This window comes from Opisthocomus hoazin, chromosome 2, assembly GCF_030867145.1.
Source record: "Opisthocomus hoazin isolate bOpiHoa1 chromosome 2, bOpiHoa1.hap1, whole genome shotgun sequence".
Lineage (NCBI taxonomy): Eukaryota > Metazoa > Chordata > Aves > Opisthocomiformes > Opisthocomidae > Opisthocomus > Opisthocomus hoazin.
This window is the reverse complement of record NC_134415.1, coordinates 75,710,854-75,726,793: the sequence shown is the minus strand read 5'-3', so window position 1 is coordinate 75,726,793 and position 15,940 is coordinate 75,710,854. Positions and strand designations below refer to the sequence as shown.

At 40.0% G+C, this 15,940-nt stretch overlaps 1 protein-coding gene across 4 annotated transcripts in view; it reads left to right on the top strand.

Annotated features, from left to right (window-relative positions):
- The window catches only part of DSE (dermatan sulfate epimerase), a 38,844-nt gene that overhangs the window by 10,605 nt on the left and 12,299 nt on the right, over positions 1-15,940 (top strand). For 3 of the 4 annotated variants that reach the window (XM_075414178.1, XM_075414177.1, XM_075414176.1), the window contains exons 2-3: positions 3,547-4,015; positions 15,469-15,722. In XM_075414178.1, coding sequence (XP_075270293.1) covers positions 3,600-4,015; positions 15,469-15,722 — 670 coding nt within the window. In that variant the 5' untranslated portion in view covers positions 3,547-3,599. Of the gene's footprint in view, positions 1-3,546; positions 4,016-15,468; positions 15,723-15,940 lie in introns of those variants that run through there. The other variant, XM_075414179.1, reaches the window with a different exon arrangement.

Here is a 15,940-nt window from a genome sequence, read left to right as displayed (position 1 = left end):
ATGAAGCCTGCGGTGAGGCCTGGTCCTCGCCAGCGAAGTGCTTGATGGTGTGTGTGATTGAAGACGTTCTGCCATTTGAAATACCTGCAGGGCTGGTTCGTCAAGGCTGTACGCAGAGCCATCCTGTTAGTATTTCCTCACTGTCTGGGTGATAGTTTTTATTACAAATCCACGTTTATTCTATTTGGAACATTGTGATTGTTTTCATTTTTACTTTTGCGGGTCCTGCTTTTAAGGACATTACAGATGAGAAAAACGTGGAACATCTCTGTCTCTCTTCGCTCTCTGTAGCATGGTTTGGGCTGTAGTCATGCCAACCCGAGGCCTTGCGTGGGTGATACTCTCCACATGGTTATGACTGGTGACTCCACAGAGGTTTGCATGGAAAGGAAGGTGGACTCCTTTCTAGCTGCCTTCCCCCATCCACCAATCCCACCAGGCTGAGCCCTGCAAAGTTATGGGACAGGGCTTACTGGCCTTAACCAAATGGTGGCTGCTGTGGGTTGTTGTCTTTGAATCATAGGAAAGGTGTCAGTGTGATATAACCAAGAATAAATAAGAATGACTTTGCCTTTGTCACTGCCTATTGACTTTCTTCCAGATCTAGACTCTGAGTATGCTGCCTATGAATATACTACAGATAGGTATTCCAGTTATGCTGTTGTTAGTCTGAACAATGTGGTATGGTGGTTGCTTCTCATGCACAAGGTAAAAAACCTCACTACAAGAAAGTAGTGGGCATTTCACTACAAGAAAGACATTGAGGTGCTGGAGCATGTCCAAAGATGGGCAACGAGGCTGAAGGGAGTAGAGCACGGCACAAGTCTTATGAGGAGTAGCTGAGGAAACTGGGGTTGTTTAGTCTGGAGAAGAGGAGGCTGAGGGGACACCTCATCATTCTCTGCTGAAAGGAGGTTGTGGTGAGGTGGGTGTTCGTCTCTTCTCCCAAGTAACAGGCAATAGGACAAGGGGAGATGGCCTCAAGTTGAGCCAGAGGAGATTTAGATGATTGGATATTAGAAAAAATTTTCTCACTGAAAGAGTTGTAAAGCGTTGGAACAGGCTGCCCGGGGAAGTGGTTCAAGCACCATCCCCAGAGGTATTTAAAAGATGTGTAGATGCGGAGCTTAGGAACATGGTTTAGTGGTGGCATTGACAGTGTTAGGTTAATGGTTGGACTCGATCTTGAAGGTGTCCTCCAACCTAAAGGATTCTATGATTCTATGAAAAGGGTTTATTTTCTCTATTAAATGCATGCATACATAAGGAGAAAAAATGAGGGGGGTTGTTAAATTCTTAAAACGCAGACTATGAATTTGAGACAACACTGGAGGTGTTTGATGGTGAAATGCTGGGGATTGCATGTCCAGATTTACAAAGAAGGAGCTCTGGAAAACCTTATGTGTATTGCCTAATCTCTGATCAGAAACACTCTAACTTAGGGAAGTCTTGAAATCATCCCGAAATTCATGTATGTGTTTAATTCTCATTGATGTGCAGAAGTACTTACAGAAATCAAACTAAGGAAAAGAATGCATGAAGTCCTCACTGCTAGCTGGCATGTTTTTCTGATTGTGTAAGCCAGGAAACTTCTTTCAGTGTGTGATCATCACATAAAAGTTACAGGCATTTTTTGCTTTTTTCAGATTTTTTTTTTTTAGGTTCTTTCCTCTGCCTCCAGTTCTAAAGGATCATAGAGGCTTTAAAAAAACGATGGTGTTTTTTTCTTGATTATGAAAAGGCAGTTCTTTTCAATAGTTATAAAAATGACATCGTGTTTCAAACATAATGTACTGGTTTGGCTAGTTTTTACTTTCTTCCTTTGAAAATATACTGTTGTGTGGTTTCCTTATATATAGATGAGAATATGAGTAGACTTGAGTATGTTTGGATAAACTATGGTGTGTGTTTCTTTGTATGTGTGGTCAGAGACTATGTAGATATAGTAAAAGTATTACCAAATAAACCACCCTGTGATCTGCGTACAGTGTCCTGTAATGATTGGTTTACATCCAAAAAAGGGCAAAACTTACTTGCAAAATGCATTAAAATACTATGAAAATGTCATCTTCCATTACTCTCTGTTAAAACAATTATATAAATGTAAAAAGTTACAGGGTGCAATATTATTTTTACCCTAGGCAGGAAAGCACAAGAAAAGATGTACTTCTTGGCCAAAGACGCTTGGCCCCCAGTTAATTTTAGGAGCTGAACACAAGCACCTAGAGGGTCTGTGTACCCGGTAGTCGTGGAGGCACCCAGTCTACCAAGGTTGTCTCATTGTCTGTGCACATATTACTGACATTGTTGAATGAGGATGTGGGTCTCTACATAAGGTTTTAGCAGCCTAATTTTCTGTTAGAGAATTTTGGCATCTATAGGTAGGGAGCAGTAGGGAGATATAAAAGGTTGCTTTGTACTTCAGCTTCTTAGGAGTTTTATGACCAAATCCTACAAAATGGGTTTTCCATGGAAAAAAACATTTCATATTTGTTTTTAGGTTTTCTTTCCTTCTGTCTACTTCTCCTTTTAATAATTGAAAACTACTGTTCATTATTTACATGAAACTGCCTCTCTTGGGTCTGCTTTCTGTAACCTTTCCCCTCAGAAGAATTCCAGGAATTTGCTAGCTTTCCTCAGGGGGATCCTGGCCATGTTTTATCTGAGACTTCAGGCTAGATAGTTGGTAATTTTTACGAAGTAATTTACTAAGTTTAAATACTTGCATTTAACCTCTGCATAAATGTGCCATTTGAGCACATTTTGAGAAGTCATGTATGTAGGAAAATATGTGCTTTAATTCAGCGCTCAGCCCTCTTGGTAAGCTGGCAGTAAATCTCCACATGCAAAATGGAGAGCCCCTTAGAAAAATAATAATAGTAATGCAAAAAGCCTAAATGCCCTGAAGGCAAGGTATTTCAATTGTTTTTCTAAGACTCTGCTGCTTTCTCTTTCTCTTTTTTCTTTCTGACTTGTTCTGCTCCCTCCACCCCACCCCCCTCACCCCCCCCCCCGCCGAAAATGTGGACGTGTCAGAACCGGAGGCCTCAAGCACGGTATAAAATGACCCCGGCGCAAACCTCCAGCATTCCTCATCCTTCCCTCTCCAGCTGCTAACATCAGCCAAGGCAGCACGCAGGCTTGGCTGCCGCCAGCACAAGCTCCCTGGCTCTCCCCCTTCCTCCTCCCCTCCCGCCGTGCTCCGCTTGCCAGTACAGTCAGCACTGCTTCATGTTAGGCACCGCTGCAATCACTTGAAACCTCAAGTACAAGAGGTGTCAGTGTGTCCCTCTGCCTCGCATCAGCTACTAGAGGGAAAGATGAGGGAGGGAGAGGCTTTCTTCAAAGCGTACAGGTTCTTCTTTAGGATGAATTGCTCTAGATAGTTTGTCTGGAGTGTTTATATGGAGATGATTTGAAAGCCAGCTGGATAAACCATGCGGTTCTTTAAGTCTAGATGGAATCATATTTCCTAGAGAGCATCCTGAATTATACTGTCTCACGGATTCATTTTCTAACTTTCTCTTTCACGTCCATCTGCCGTAGGAGATTTCAAAGATGGTTTGGCTGCCATTGAGACTTGGAGATCTGATGCCACAATGAGGACTCACACACGGGGAGCCCCAAGTGTGTTTTTCATACACGTGGTTTGCCTCGCCTTTGCCTACGGCGCCAGGGAGGACCCGGACGCGATGGTTCCCTTTGTCAATGCCAACTACGACAGCTACCCCATGCTCTACTTCTCCAAAGGGGACGTGCAGGCTCTGCGTCTCCAGGCCTCCACCACGCACCAGCACATTGCGGCTCGTCTGATCGAGGCCGTGCAAACGATGCTGTCGAATCCCCTGGAGTACCTTCCTCCCTGGGACCCGAAGGAGTTCAGCGCTCGGTGGAATGAAATTTACGGCAACAACCTGGGGGCCTTGGCAATGTTCTGTGTGCTCTACCCTGAAAACATCGAGGCCATCAACATGGCCAAGGATTACATGGAGAGGATGGCGGCTCAGCCTAGTTGGTAGATTTTTGTCTTTTTTTTTAAGTTGTTCTTACTGTATAAGTTGCTTGCAGTTTGAGAAGTGGGGGGCTGAGTGAATTGCTTAAATTATTTCAGTTGTTCTAACATTCACTTTAACAGTGACTAACCTGCTGAACTCATCTGGACCAGCAGTGCCACATGGCATTTCACCTTCAATGGACTTGTCCTGTTGCAAATCAATGCTGAAAGAAGCAGCATGACCCTTAGTGTACCATCCTAACGGCTGCAAAGTGAAAAAAAAAAAAATCCAAACCCACTCCCAATTAGAAGCCAGCGTTTCAAATCTGATTTGTGGCGAGAAGTGCTAAAAGTGTTATTTTTTTAAGTCTTTTTTGGGTAATTCTTCCTTAGGAAGAATTCAGGAAAGGGGGACCTGTGAAAAAGATATAATTAAGTGTAGGTAGAAGTGACACTCAGCTTCTGCAGTCAGGTGTTTTATGAATGCTCTAACATTTGAGCTTCTGTTCAGAGTTTCAGCTTCACTTCACAGTGTGGTTCTTGGGCCTGTCCTTAAGACACACTATGACACAATAGAAATAGCTGTCCATCTGATTACTTTATGGGAACTGTTTGAGTAACTGGCATTTTGATGATTCCCTCCTGGATGATTAATTTCAGCTGGATGTGAGTTGTCATCGACAAGTTACTCTGTCCCCTCTGGGGAAGAAATTAATGTTCTTACTGTAGGAGAGGGTCTAGAAATTGGGACCCCAAGGTCTCTGCTTCTCCTCACCTTCCTTTTCAATACCCACCAACAATTTATCTCCATTTTTTTCTCAGGCAAACACATTTCCCCTACCGACCTGCAGCAGTTGCCTTGCTCAGTGCACCTTGCTGGCTGTGCCCCAGGGTTGTTGCTGCTGTGAGGAGGTCCAAGGATGGAAACACGGGCTTCTTCCCAGGGCAGCGAGCTGGAGGTGCAATGGGACACTGCTCCCCTCTGTCACAGCTGCTGTCCTACAGCTCTGTGGTGGCGGCAGCTCAGAAGAAGTCTGAGTCGGGTTTCAAGTCAGCACACGAGGAAGCATTAACTGTTCAAGTGGTATTCATTGTTCAAATTACTATTCCCTACCTTCTTTGGGTTAAGATCAACTAGTAGCATCCTTATAAATGGCATCCACCCATGGACCACCATTGGAAATTTGCTGGATTTGAGCTAGCATAAATTGGGACCCGTATCCTCCTGATGAGCATGATTTAAAAGGCGTTACACTGTTGGGATTCTCCTATACCAGGTATTAAAGTGGTGAAAGACATGGAAATAGAGGGACCAGGACAAAAGAAGTGGTGGGAGAGAGAGAGGAGGGACACACTGGGCTTAAGTTGCTTGCATGTCATAGGAGAGAGGACACATGGGAGCTGGGAAAAGTAGTGGCACAGCAGGATAGTGGTTATTTCCAAAATCTGCCGCTGAAGCACAGCAAGACAAAGCTTCAGTCTTACTTACCTTCCGAGGCAGTCTGTAGGACAGTCCTTCTCCTGGTGCACTGACAAAGGGACAGAGCTGTGCAGAGGGGAATCCCAAAACGTGTAACCATCTTCAGCAGGACCTACAGGCTGCTCCAAACTCAGTGCCTTCTTCCCAGTTTCATTGTTTGTGCTCTTTCTTAACTTGCTTTGGGTAGTGTAAACACATAGTTACATGGCCATCTATTTTAATGGAATAAGAAAGAGGTGCAAGTGATTTTGTGACTAGTGGAACTTACTTGTGTCCATCTTTCTCAGTTTCCTACATCTAGCTCACTGTCTCAGTAACCTCATTTCAGTTCCTTGTGTCCTGTGATTCCTGCCCTGGAATAATTGTGGCTCCGCTGTCGCTTACCATAATGCTCTCCTTTGTCCCAGCTGACCTGATACCAATCGGAATTGAGCAGCTATCCTATTTCCACTTGGCTTTGATAATATTTACCTCCCCAAAACTACTGTGTTTCTCGAGCAAGTATCTTGTGTTACCTCAGTGGAAGAGAAGCCAAGAAGAGCTGTTCCCATCTTTCCCTGCTGATGTAGACAAGCTGTTCAGCAAATGATCAAGGTTTAATCAAGGTTCTTTGCTTTGCAAAAAAAATCACATACAGTGCATTTCGTAGGGGAAGTACAGAAAGAAGGAATCAGAAACGTAGCTGCTAGGGCTGGGGTAAGCTGCCCTTTGTGTAACCTCCAACCTCCAGGTGACCAGCTTTCCAAATGCTGTGACAGAAACATGGATCTGGTTTCCATTTTTGTTTTTCCCTTTATGGCTGAATGCTGTCAACATGGAGTTCACACGATAGCTCCATTAGTGATGGCAGTAATATAGATCCCTTTCCATCGCCCAACAGTGGTTTTCAGGAAAACTGTAGGAATGTAACATCTCTGAGGCATGTACTGCTCTGCCTGGCTTTGCTCAAATAAGTCAGCAGGTTCACAAGCTGAAGGAGGGCACAGACAGATTACATAAATCTGTTTTTCCTAAGAAATTCAACTAAAAAGCACCAGAAAACGTGTTACTGCACACACTTCTCCACCTAAGATAAGACTAGGAGAACAAGCATGGCAAATGGGAGATCTGTGGCCTGAGCACTGCTAGCAGATGTTTGGATGTTATGGCATCTCAAGGACTGCGTGAGACTGCACATGAACTGTGCTGGCAATACCACAGTAATGGGATTTGAAAAAAAAAAAAGTGGTCCAGTCGATTTAGGCATGTTTATTTTCCCTCAGACTTTGGGTAAAATAGCATTCTGGGTGATACATTACGAATGTTGTCCTTATTAAATAATTTGAGGGCACACGTGTTCTGATCAGGCGGGTGGAAAAAAGGAGCGGTTTTGATGTTCCCCAGGTTTGGAGCCTTCAATGTCAGGAGACTCATCTGCCAAAACTCCTTATGTCATCAGTAAAGAGGGCTTGTCCAGAGAGGTATCAGTAAGATAAGTAAATTGGAGGAACTTTTTTCTCCCTAGACTTGCTTTATAAAGTATGTGCCTAGATGTCCTTGTAAATTGCCAAAAAAATGTCCTTTTTTGACTGACAGATTCGTCAACTTGTGTTGGAAAGTTGAATCTGGTGATCATATAGGTTCCTTGCTGGCAGCTTGATTCTTTCCACAGTATAATCTGGATTACTTTTGGCTTCTGCAGACATGTCATTGCCTCTAAAATAGCTCTAGAATTTAAAAAAAAAAAAAAAAATCCAGCTGGAGGAGTTTCTTCTATTTTTTGTGGCAATATTAAATAAAATTTAAGCTTTACCAGAAACCAAAAGTGTATTTTGGTAGTATGTGCCGTAGTTGGATGAAATAAATATAGTCAGAATGTCACTGGTTATTTGCCCCAGAATGCCAGGAGATTAAGGATACTGACATTTTAAATTTCATTTTTACATTACAGAGAATCCTCAATGCTCCAAATATGATGCAATAGCTCAGGGTACAATTATGTGAAAGTCTACTGGTAACGGATACATGCATGGAAGAGGCATGTAATTAAGCACTTCTGTCTTTTCTCATCTATTACAATAATTATTTTATATCACATAATCAAGTACACCCTTAAGTGAATTCCCATTCGTGTAGACTAACAGGACTTGAGCCGTTTGTCATAACAACCGACGTTGATAGGCATGCTGCTCATGCGTCCATAATTGCTACATCCTGGAGTAGGTTTACATTTTAAAATAAACAAAGGGGTAATGGCTAATAGCTAACAATAACATTCACCCAAAATAATATGGGAACGAACAATGTTTCAGAGCCTAGCGAGAGCAGGGAAACATAGTGCATTAATATTTCAAGACAAATAGATGAACTTTGATGATTTTGCTTGTAAAAATTAAAAGCTAGTGTTAAATATCTCGCTTGGTTTTCCTAGGATTTGGTATCTAGATGCTGTCTAAAATCTTAGGAAAAGTTTGTCCTTATATTTAAGTATATTATCTCATTTTTCAGAGAACAGAGGATACAGATGCGTTTTCTAGCATTTTATCTCTGACTGGCCCCTAGAGCACTCCCCACCAGCAGCGTGTTTTTGGCCGAGGGGATCTGTACTCGTGATTCTTTCCATATGCCGCCTCGGCCTGTTCCCGCACTGCGCAGAGTGATGTAATCGGAGTCACACATCATGCAGAAATAAGAGTCTGATCAGATTCTGTGTTTTGGACAAAGCAGTGAAAAACTCTCATCTTTATTAAGTCCACCTTATAAACAAATGCCTTAGCAGTTCACAAATTCTGCACCCTTCTTGCAGCAGGAGATGTCCCTGTTTGCAACTGCCAGACAAGAGATTTCCGTGCTTTTTTTTTCCCCCACATAGTCTGACGCACCGTTTTGGAAGACAAGTATGTCACCAATGTGCAGTAAGGTGTGGGATTTGACAGTAAGCCTGGCTCTGTGTGTGTCACAGGGGAGATAATTGCTGTCAAGCGCATGCAAACATTCCAAGGAAATAGCAGCGAGTAAGGAGAAGCAAATGGAAAGCTTTGGCATTACAAATGTGACCCTTCTGCTATTTCTTATTGACAGCAAACCTATAGCTGTCTGTTAGTCCCTGTTTATTAAAAATATTGGCTCATGCTGTATGTTGCTGTTAGTATCCAGGTAGGGCTCGGTGTTGAACAATATGGATTACAAAGTAAAAATACTTAAATAAAAATAATTAAATGTGTAGATAAATATGTAACTGAAATAAATTCACATGTGCTGAGCTGAAATAAAGCAAGGCTCTGTGCTGTCACCACAAATTTAGAACATCTGTTTGATTCCAAATCATCACCCAGCAGTCACATTCAAAGAAAACTTAGGAGGTTTTTATAAGACTGCAGCATAGAAGTTAGTATAAAAGAAGCTTGGGGGATGCTGAGATAGTCTCCTGCAGGGAGCAAGAAAAAGATGAGGCAGGGTAGGAGGATGAATTTGGTATCTGGAATATATATTATGTTAGTAAGTGAAATATCAAATGCTCATGCTGTTCTTGTCTTCTTCCTATGTAGCATTTAAAAATAGAAATAGTGCATGACTGTGAAATTAAATAGCTAGCTAGATTTTGAAGAGTTTCTTTTACACCTTCTTTTTTAATTGATAGGATCTCTAGGAGATGAATTGGCATTGAAGTTCTGTGGTAGCTATAGGGAGCTCACTTTGTGGCATCCCTGGTTTAAAAATTTGCTACAGCAGGAGCTAGAGGTAATCTGTGGAAAGAATAACATAACTAAATTTCTGTGTCTGCTTAATACGGCACTGAGAACTACTAAACCAAGCTCAGTTCTTGTTTATTAATGTGTCAACACAGAAGGATCATGACTGATACTAAGAGCGAGCCCAGTGTGCAAAGGACTCTTTTGTGATCAAAGCCAAAAACAAGAGAAGAGGATCTGAAAGAAGCGTTAGAAGTGGCAGAATGATGATTATAGACCTATGGGGAAACAGAGAGAAAGAGGATAGAAAGTAGATGAAGATTTCCAAAGGAGTAAAGTTTACTTCTGAAAAATGTTGTCTATAGACTGCCTTTTTTTTCCCCGTATTGATATAAAAGTAGCTGTTTACATTTAACCACTCCTTTGCCTGTGTTCCCGTGAACTGAACTGCAGTGAACATGAGCGTGTCAGAGTGGCTGCTGCTGAAACATGACTGGTAAAGAGATAGGGGCAAAATTGTCGTGTTTTACCGTAGACATTGGAAATACAAATCACCAATTTTTCAAGGGTGTTTTTTATTCTTAATATTTTTATTGTTGCAAATGTCCGAGCACTCAGGTTGTGCAGATAGTGGGGGTTTTTGTTTGGGCAGCCAACCAGAAGAATGTGGAAAGGGTGAAAGCTGAGAGGTTGTTTTGGATGAAACAGATTTTTTCAAGGATTTTTCTTTTTTCTTTCCAAAACAAAAATTGGAAGACGTTCCATTAGTGAAGAAAATATTCCATTTGAGCACAAGAAAATATTTTGGTTTGGAGGCCTTGTAAGAAAAATAACGAAAATTGAGTCTAGTTTATAAAATAAATGTTGGTGGTCTCATTCCCCTTGGTAGGTATACTCCCTCTTGGTATGTATACTCCCTGTGGCCACAGAAGAATATTTCTCTCCTTTGCCTTACGGGAGGTTTAAAGCTGTATTTCCTTCCCCCAGAGGCGGGTCAGCACAATATCAAGGGTCTATGGAGTGCCAGGGCATTGCTGCTGGCATTGGGAAGACTGTACAATTATGCAGTCGATTTCAGGATGAAGAGGTCAGTTGGCACCAGTACATGCCACGTTTGCATCCACACTTGACATTTAATGTGCATTAAACTCAACGATGATCTTAGCTAGCTACCATTTCTAAGGTGGAGTGTGCCAAAATGCACTAGAGGGCTGTCCTTGAACTCATTTTCACCTGTAAGCCTGCAGAAAAGAGCCCTGGCTCATTTCCTTTGCATCCACCTAGTGAGAGTGAGCGGTTCAGTGCTGAGGTGGGAGCACTGGCATGCTCCCTTCAATCATTAGCTTCATCTGCCCACAGCCTCCAAGAGTTCTTCTGCAGTAAGTAATTTGTCATGGGAAAGTTTGGAGCATGAAACTTCAGGATGTGGATGACTTGTGTAATGTATGTGTCAGGATGTGCTTAATGCTGCGTTTTGTATCAGTGATGCCATATTACTTACTGACATAGAGGCTAGAAATCAGATCTCACATTGCCTGGAAGGATATTCTGTTTCTCAGGTTAGAGTGTTATTTTCCTATTTACTTCGATTTGTTTTTAAGAACTGAATACAAAGTGAAGGAAAGGCAATTGTAAACATCCCACAGGCCATGACCAAGGAACTCTCTTGAGCAGGAGAGTTTGATTTAAATCCTGCCTTGAACTGGGCAGACAGTGATTTTTCCCTCTTGGCTTATATTTCTTAGAGAAATGCTAATACTTCCAGTTTCAGTAAGGAAGTAGTTATCAGTAGAGAGAAATGAGGGGGGAAAAAATACAGAAAACCATTTCTACTGAGAGACGAGACATTAATAGCATTAGGAATATTGTGAAGAAGTGGAGAGCTTGTGGTAATCTTACCACATTTTTTCGTGTTGTTTTTGTTGTTGTTGTTGATATTGATTTTTACTTCCCATCCAAAATTTTATAAAATTGGTATACTTATCCAGAGCACAGAATTACATTTAGTGAAGGTGGTATGTACCCTCTTAGCCTTGGACAATGCGTGAAGATTCTTGACATCATAAATTGATGACTGAAGAACCTGGTATTAACGCCCACTTCAGATTCATCGTTTGTTGTAGAAGGTGACAAATCTAAAACAGATAACCACGTTGCACCATGCTAAAATTCTCAACAGGAAGAAAACCATACTCAATAGTAGGAAAACCATACTACTTATCCATAACACCAGCCTTGTCCGTGATCTCTTTATTCCTCCAGTTTCTTCGTGGAGGATTTATATCAAACCCTAAATGTTCAAGTTAAAGTAACAAAAATATTTTACATGACACAGATGAAGCTAACTTAAAAGAACGCCCCAGGCATGTATTTGTCCTGTGCCATTCACAGAATTTGTCCAGACAGCAGTTCTTTGTGTGGAACGATGCATATGGCTTCGGATGTTTATGGAGTTTGATCATTAGGCAGCAAACATGTTCAGCACTTTTTGCTTTTATAAACCTTCTCCAGTTTTCAGATATGCACCTCTTCCAAATACAGGTATAGGTACAGAAGTGTAAAAAAAAATATTTTTTTGGTACCATCTGTAGGGATGCATTTATGGTTTAGCTGGGTTTTTTTAAATATGTTCTAGAATTTTTTGAACAGTTACCATTGCTAAAAGTGCTTATGCTGGCAACAATGTAGTTGCTCTGTACTAACAGATCCATTACAGATATTTTTATTTACTTTGGATTCTTTTTTATGAGAACTGATACGTGCAAAAGACCAAAGAGGCTAATGCAGCAGTGAGGGAAAGGTTACTTACTGCTTTCAGACAGAGTTAATTGCTAAGCTGAGGTTCATATCGGTGATACAGACAATATCATGATATAGATAGAACCCTATCTGCTGTTAAGTTTTACTTCTGAGTCTTAGAAAATAGCTATTTTCCAGTGCAAAGTATTGTCATGTTTTTATCTGTCTTTATTTGTATAAATACACACAAATTTTCTTTAATATTTCAAAGTAGTTAAGTTAGCCCTGAAAACTCTTTCTTCACATAGTATGTTCAGTGCAGGCTTATGGTACCATGCTTTCCCACGGTTTATAAGCCAGGCTGTTTACCAAATCTGACACTGGACATCCATTTGAAAAATGAGAGCGTAATTTAGATATAAAAAGTATTTAATGCTTGCTACTTGACCTTTCTCCTGGTGAATCATGTTCCATATTGTTCGGTGTACATTGCTTGGTTCCATTGAAATTCAGTTAATGGAGGTGCACTGATTTATATCAGCTAAAGAGTTATTACTTCAAGGGAGCCTCATTTCAAGAACAGATGTTGGCTGTTGTTTTGTATGTTTATAAATGAGGGTCTTTATCTCATCATCTTTTATTTTCTGTATTACTTGTGTGCATCACCTCTGTTAAATTCTACACAAGCCTTACTACACAGAATTGCAATTTGAGGGGAGTTATGGCAAAATTACATTGTCTAATCTGAGGTGGGTAACTATGCTAGTATGTAGGCTTAAGATGCAGAACATAAGGTTTTTCACACCGAAGCGGTTTGCGTTTTTTTTCCGGAAAAGTCAACAAACTAAATAAAGTCATAACTAATTGATTTAGCACTTCCTGTGCAGAAGAGTGCTTTCTATTTCATCAGAAGTGGTGCCACAGAGAATAATACACACTTTTATACTATAGAATTTGATGCAGTATTGCATTCAAAACCAAACATAAAGTTAGCATATGTCTTAGCAATGAAAGTTACAATAAATCAGTTCCACTGTCAATTCCCTTTTAAGATGAAGTCAGGTAAAGATCATTAAATAGCTTTAAGCACATTCTAATTAGCAATTTGTATGTTGTTATAAGGATACTGAACTTCAAATTAAATGTTTCACATTAAGTCAAATTCTTTCATGTTCTTTTCTTCCCCTTAATGTATAGCTTGGTTTCAGTCACTTTGTAACTGTTCCAGGCAAAGGCCTTTAAAGGCATATTTCCTGTACCCATTTGAACTCTGATTTCTAAATGTGCAAAGGTTTAGTGAAAAGCAAAACTAAAAATACTTTGGAGATTAGGTTTCATGATATATCTGGTAAAAGGTATGTTCATGTATCAAAAGATATCTGACAGCAGTCGCCAGGGTGTTGCATATAACCGGCGTAGAATGCAACTTGACTTTTCAATATAGGACTAACAACATTTTAAGAGCTTTTTCAACAATGAGGAAAGATGAAAAAGCAGAAATAGAGATGCAGAGAATTAATTGAGATGATTGAAAACCTGAGTTAACTGGTTATTTGTCAATTTTTGTGCCTCAGTGACATAGCATAAATAAATCCGGAGAGTTGGAGGAGTTTCTTGCCCAGTTCAGCTATGTTTTCTTCCAGTTTATCTGGAAACATGGAAAGAATGAGCATCTAGGAAAAGCATGTAAATGTTTTGCCTTACACGTCTGTAATTTTTTTGCATAACAACTAAGTGAAAACGTAAGTCACAAATTTTACTATACCTGGCTGGAAGCCTTCACTGATAAGTTTAGAGTTTGAACCAGCAAAAGAACCAACAGAGAAATGTTTTCGCCATTGACCACAGAGAGTGCGAAGACGATGAGTAGCACGTTTCTAGAACTTTTTTCCTTGATCTTTTGACAGTTATTTGTTACCACACTTAATAGCTGCCTGTCTTAATATTGTTCACAACTACTTTCTGTCAATGCCTGTCTGTTAACCAAGAAACAAAATTGTGCAAACAAAACAGTCCAATAAAAACCCTGGTTCAAAAAGAAAAGGTCAAATCCTGCTACTCAAGTAAATGATGAATGCATTAATGTATTTAATTAAAAATCCATGAGAGAAATATTTCATTTAAAAAATGTAAAAATGAATGTATAACTTCATTCAGCAGAAGACGGGATTGAAGCTGAGAGAAGGTGAACACTTAAAAGTGCTGGAAATTCAGCTAATCAAAAAGCCCACAGGGGCTTTACTTACATACAGGTATGAATCTGCCAGGTTCATTTGAGTTCTTCCAATGGTGTTAGATGTACTGAAATAAAAACTAAAGGTCATTTTTCTCACTTGTAGATGATGTGTTTTACCATAGTTTCAGTGCCCTAGGTGGATGGCCATAATTTCTACGTCGTGCATTCATGTATTTTGAATGCAAATAAATGCTCCTATAGCAGAATGAGGATTTTTTTTAAAAATGTTGCTCTTTCAGTATTTTTTCTCATCTGTTTCTTCACACGGCTGCTTACACAAATTAAGATGAAATCATAGTTATAGAATCATAGAATATTTGAAGCTAGAAAGTGCACATCTTCAGGAGCACAGCACAATTTCCACTGATTGCAGTAGGACACTCAAAGATTTAACATTTCTGTAATAAAAAATATGACAAAAATATATTGCAAAGTAAGTGAAATAAGAGAACAACCATGAAAGCAACTGACAATTGTTCAGTTTATCAAAGATTTTACTTTCACTATATATTCCTTCACGTTTTTTTTGTGGCTTGAAAGTACTGTCAGTACTGCAAAAGTAAAGTCTGTGATACCTAGTATATGCTTGATTTAAGAGAAATATTTCTTGTGTACTACCTCCACCTCTGTTATGAACTTCCTTGGTACAAATTTACTATTTTGCTAAGTTCAGCGTAATCATTTGGTATAAGCAGGTAGTTCCTAGAAAATAATTTTGAGTAGTGGCATCACTTTAACTCTATTTTATGTTAAACACTGTTTTCTTCATGCTGATATTAATTTGAATTGTACTCATGAAAGTAAATTTCATCATCTCTAATTCTAGCATTGTATGCATATGTGAAATGAAGAAACAGCATTGTGAGTTGTTTTGTTACACTTGCTTTAAAGACAACTTCAGTCCCATAGCCACCATTCAGGAATTTATCAACATTTTTCTCCTTTGGAAAAGAAAAAGGTTGTTACAGATTTTTGGAGGAGTATAAACTACAGGATATTACTTTCTCACAAAAATGCTGTGAATCTTGCTTCAGATAGATTCCGATTCTGTGCAGTCAATATTCTGCATATCTGTTTCTCCTAGCAAAACCTAGAATATTGCAAACACTGTTTTAATATTTAATGACTTGTTGTTTGTAATAAAATTAATGAGCTTTGAAGGCTAACATTGTCCATACTTAGGAAAGAAAAAAGTGGTCTCAGGGACTTTGCAAGTAGCTTACTACTGTGCTAAAATTCAAGATGAATTGCCTAACTTCAGAGATATTGTCATACACACTCACAGTATGGAAATGGAGAAAAATAAGTAGGTGAAACTCAATTAATAGGAATCTTTCTTTATTGACAGGCTAGTGAAGGATGCCCCATGGGATGAGGTCCCTCTCGCTCACTCCTTAGTGGGTTTTGCCACTGCTTATGACTTCTTGTACAGCTACCTTAGCAAGACTCAACAGGAGAGATTTCTTGAGGTAATTGCCAATACCTCGGGATATATGTATGAAACATCATACAGACGTGGATGGGGTTTCCAGTACCTCCACAACCACCAGCCTACCAACTGTGTGGCCCTGCTGGCTGGAAGCCTGGTTCTGATGAATCAAGGTATGTGCTAAACCATAGGAATGTTTTTCTAAAGTGTATCGACTCGATCAGCCATTTATGCAGCAAAGATCAGGAACTGACACAAACGCTTCTGAGAGTACAACGGTATTGGGTTTGCTCTTTTGCTGCTTAGAAAAATTTAACTTACTGAATAGAACAAAAGTCTGTGGGCAGATGTACAAGGTATAATACATATGCATATGTACCTGTGTATATAA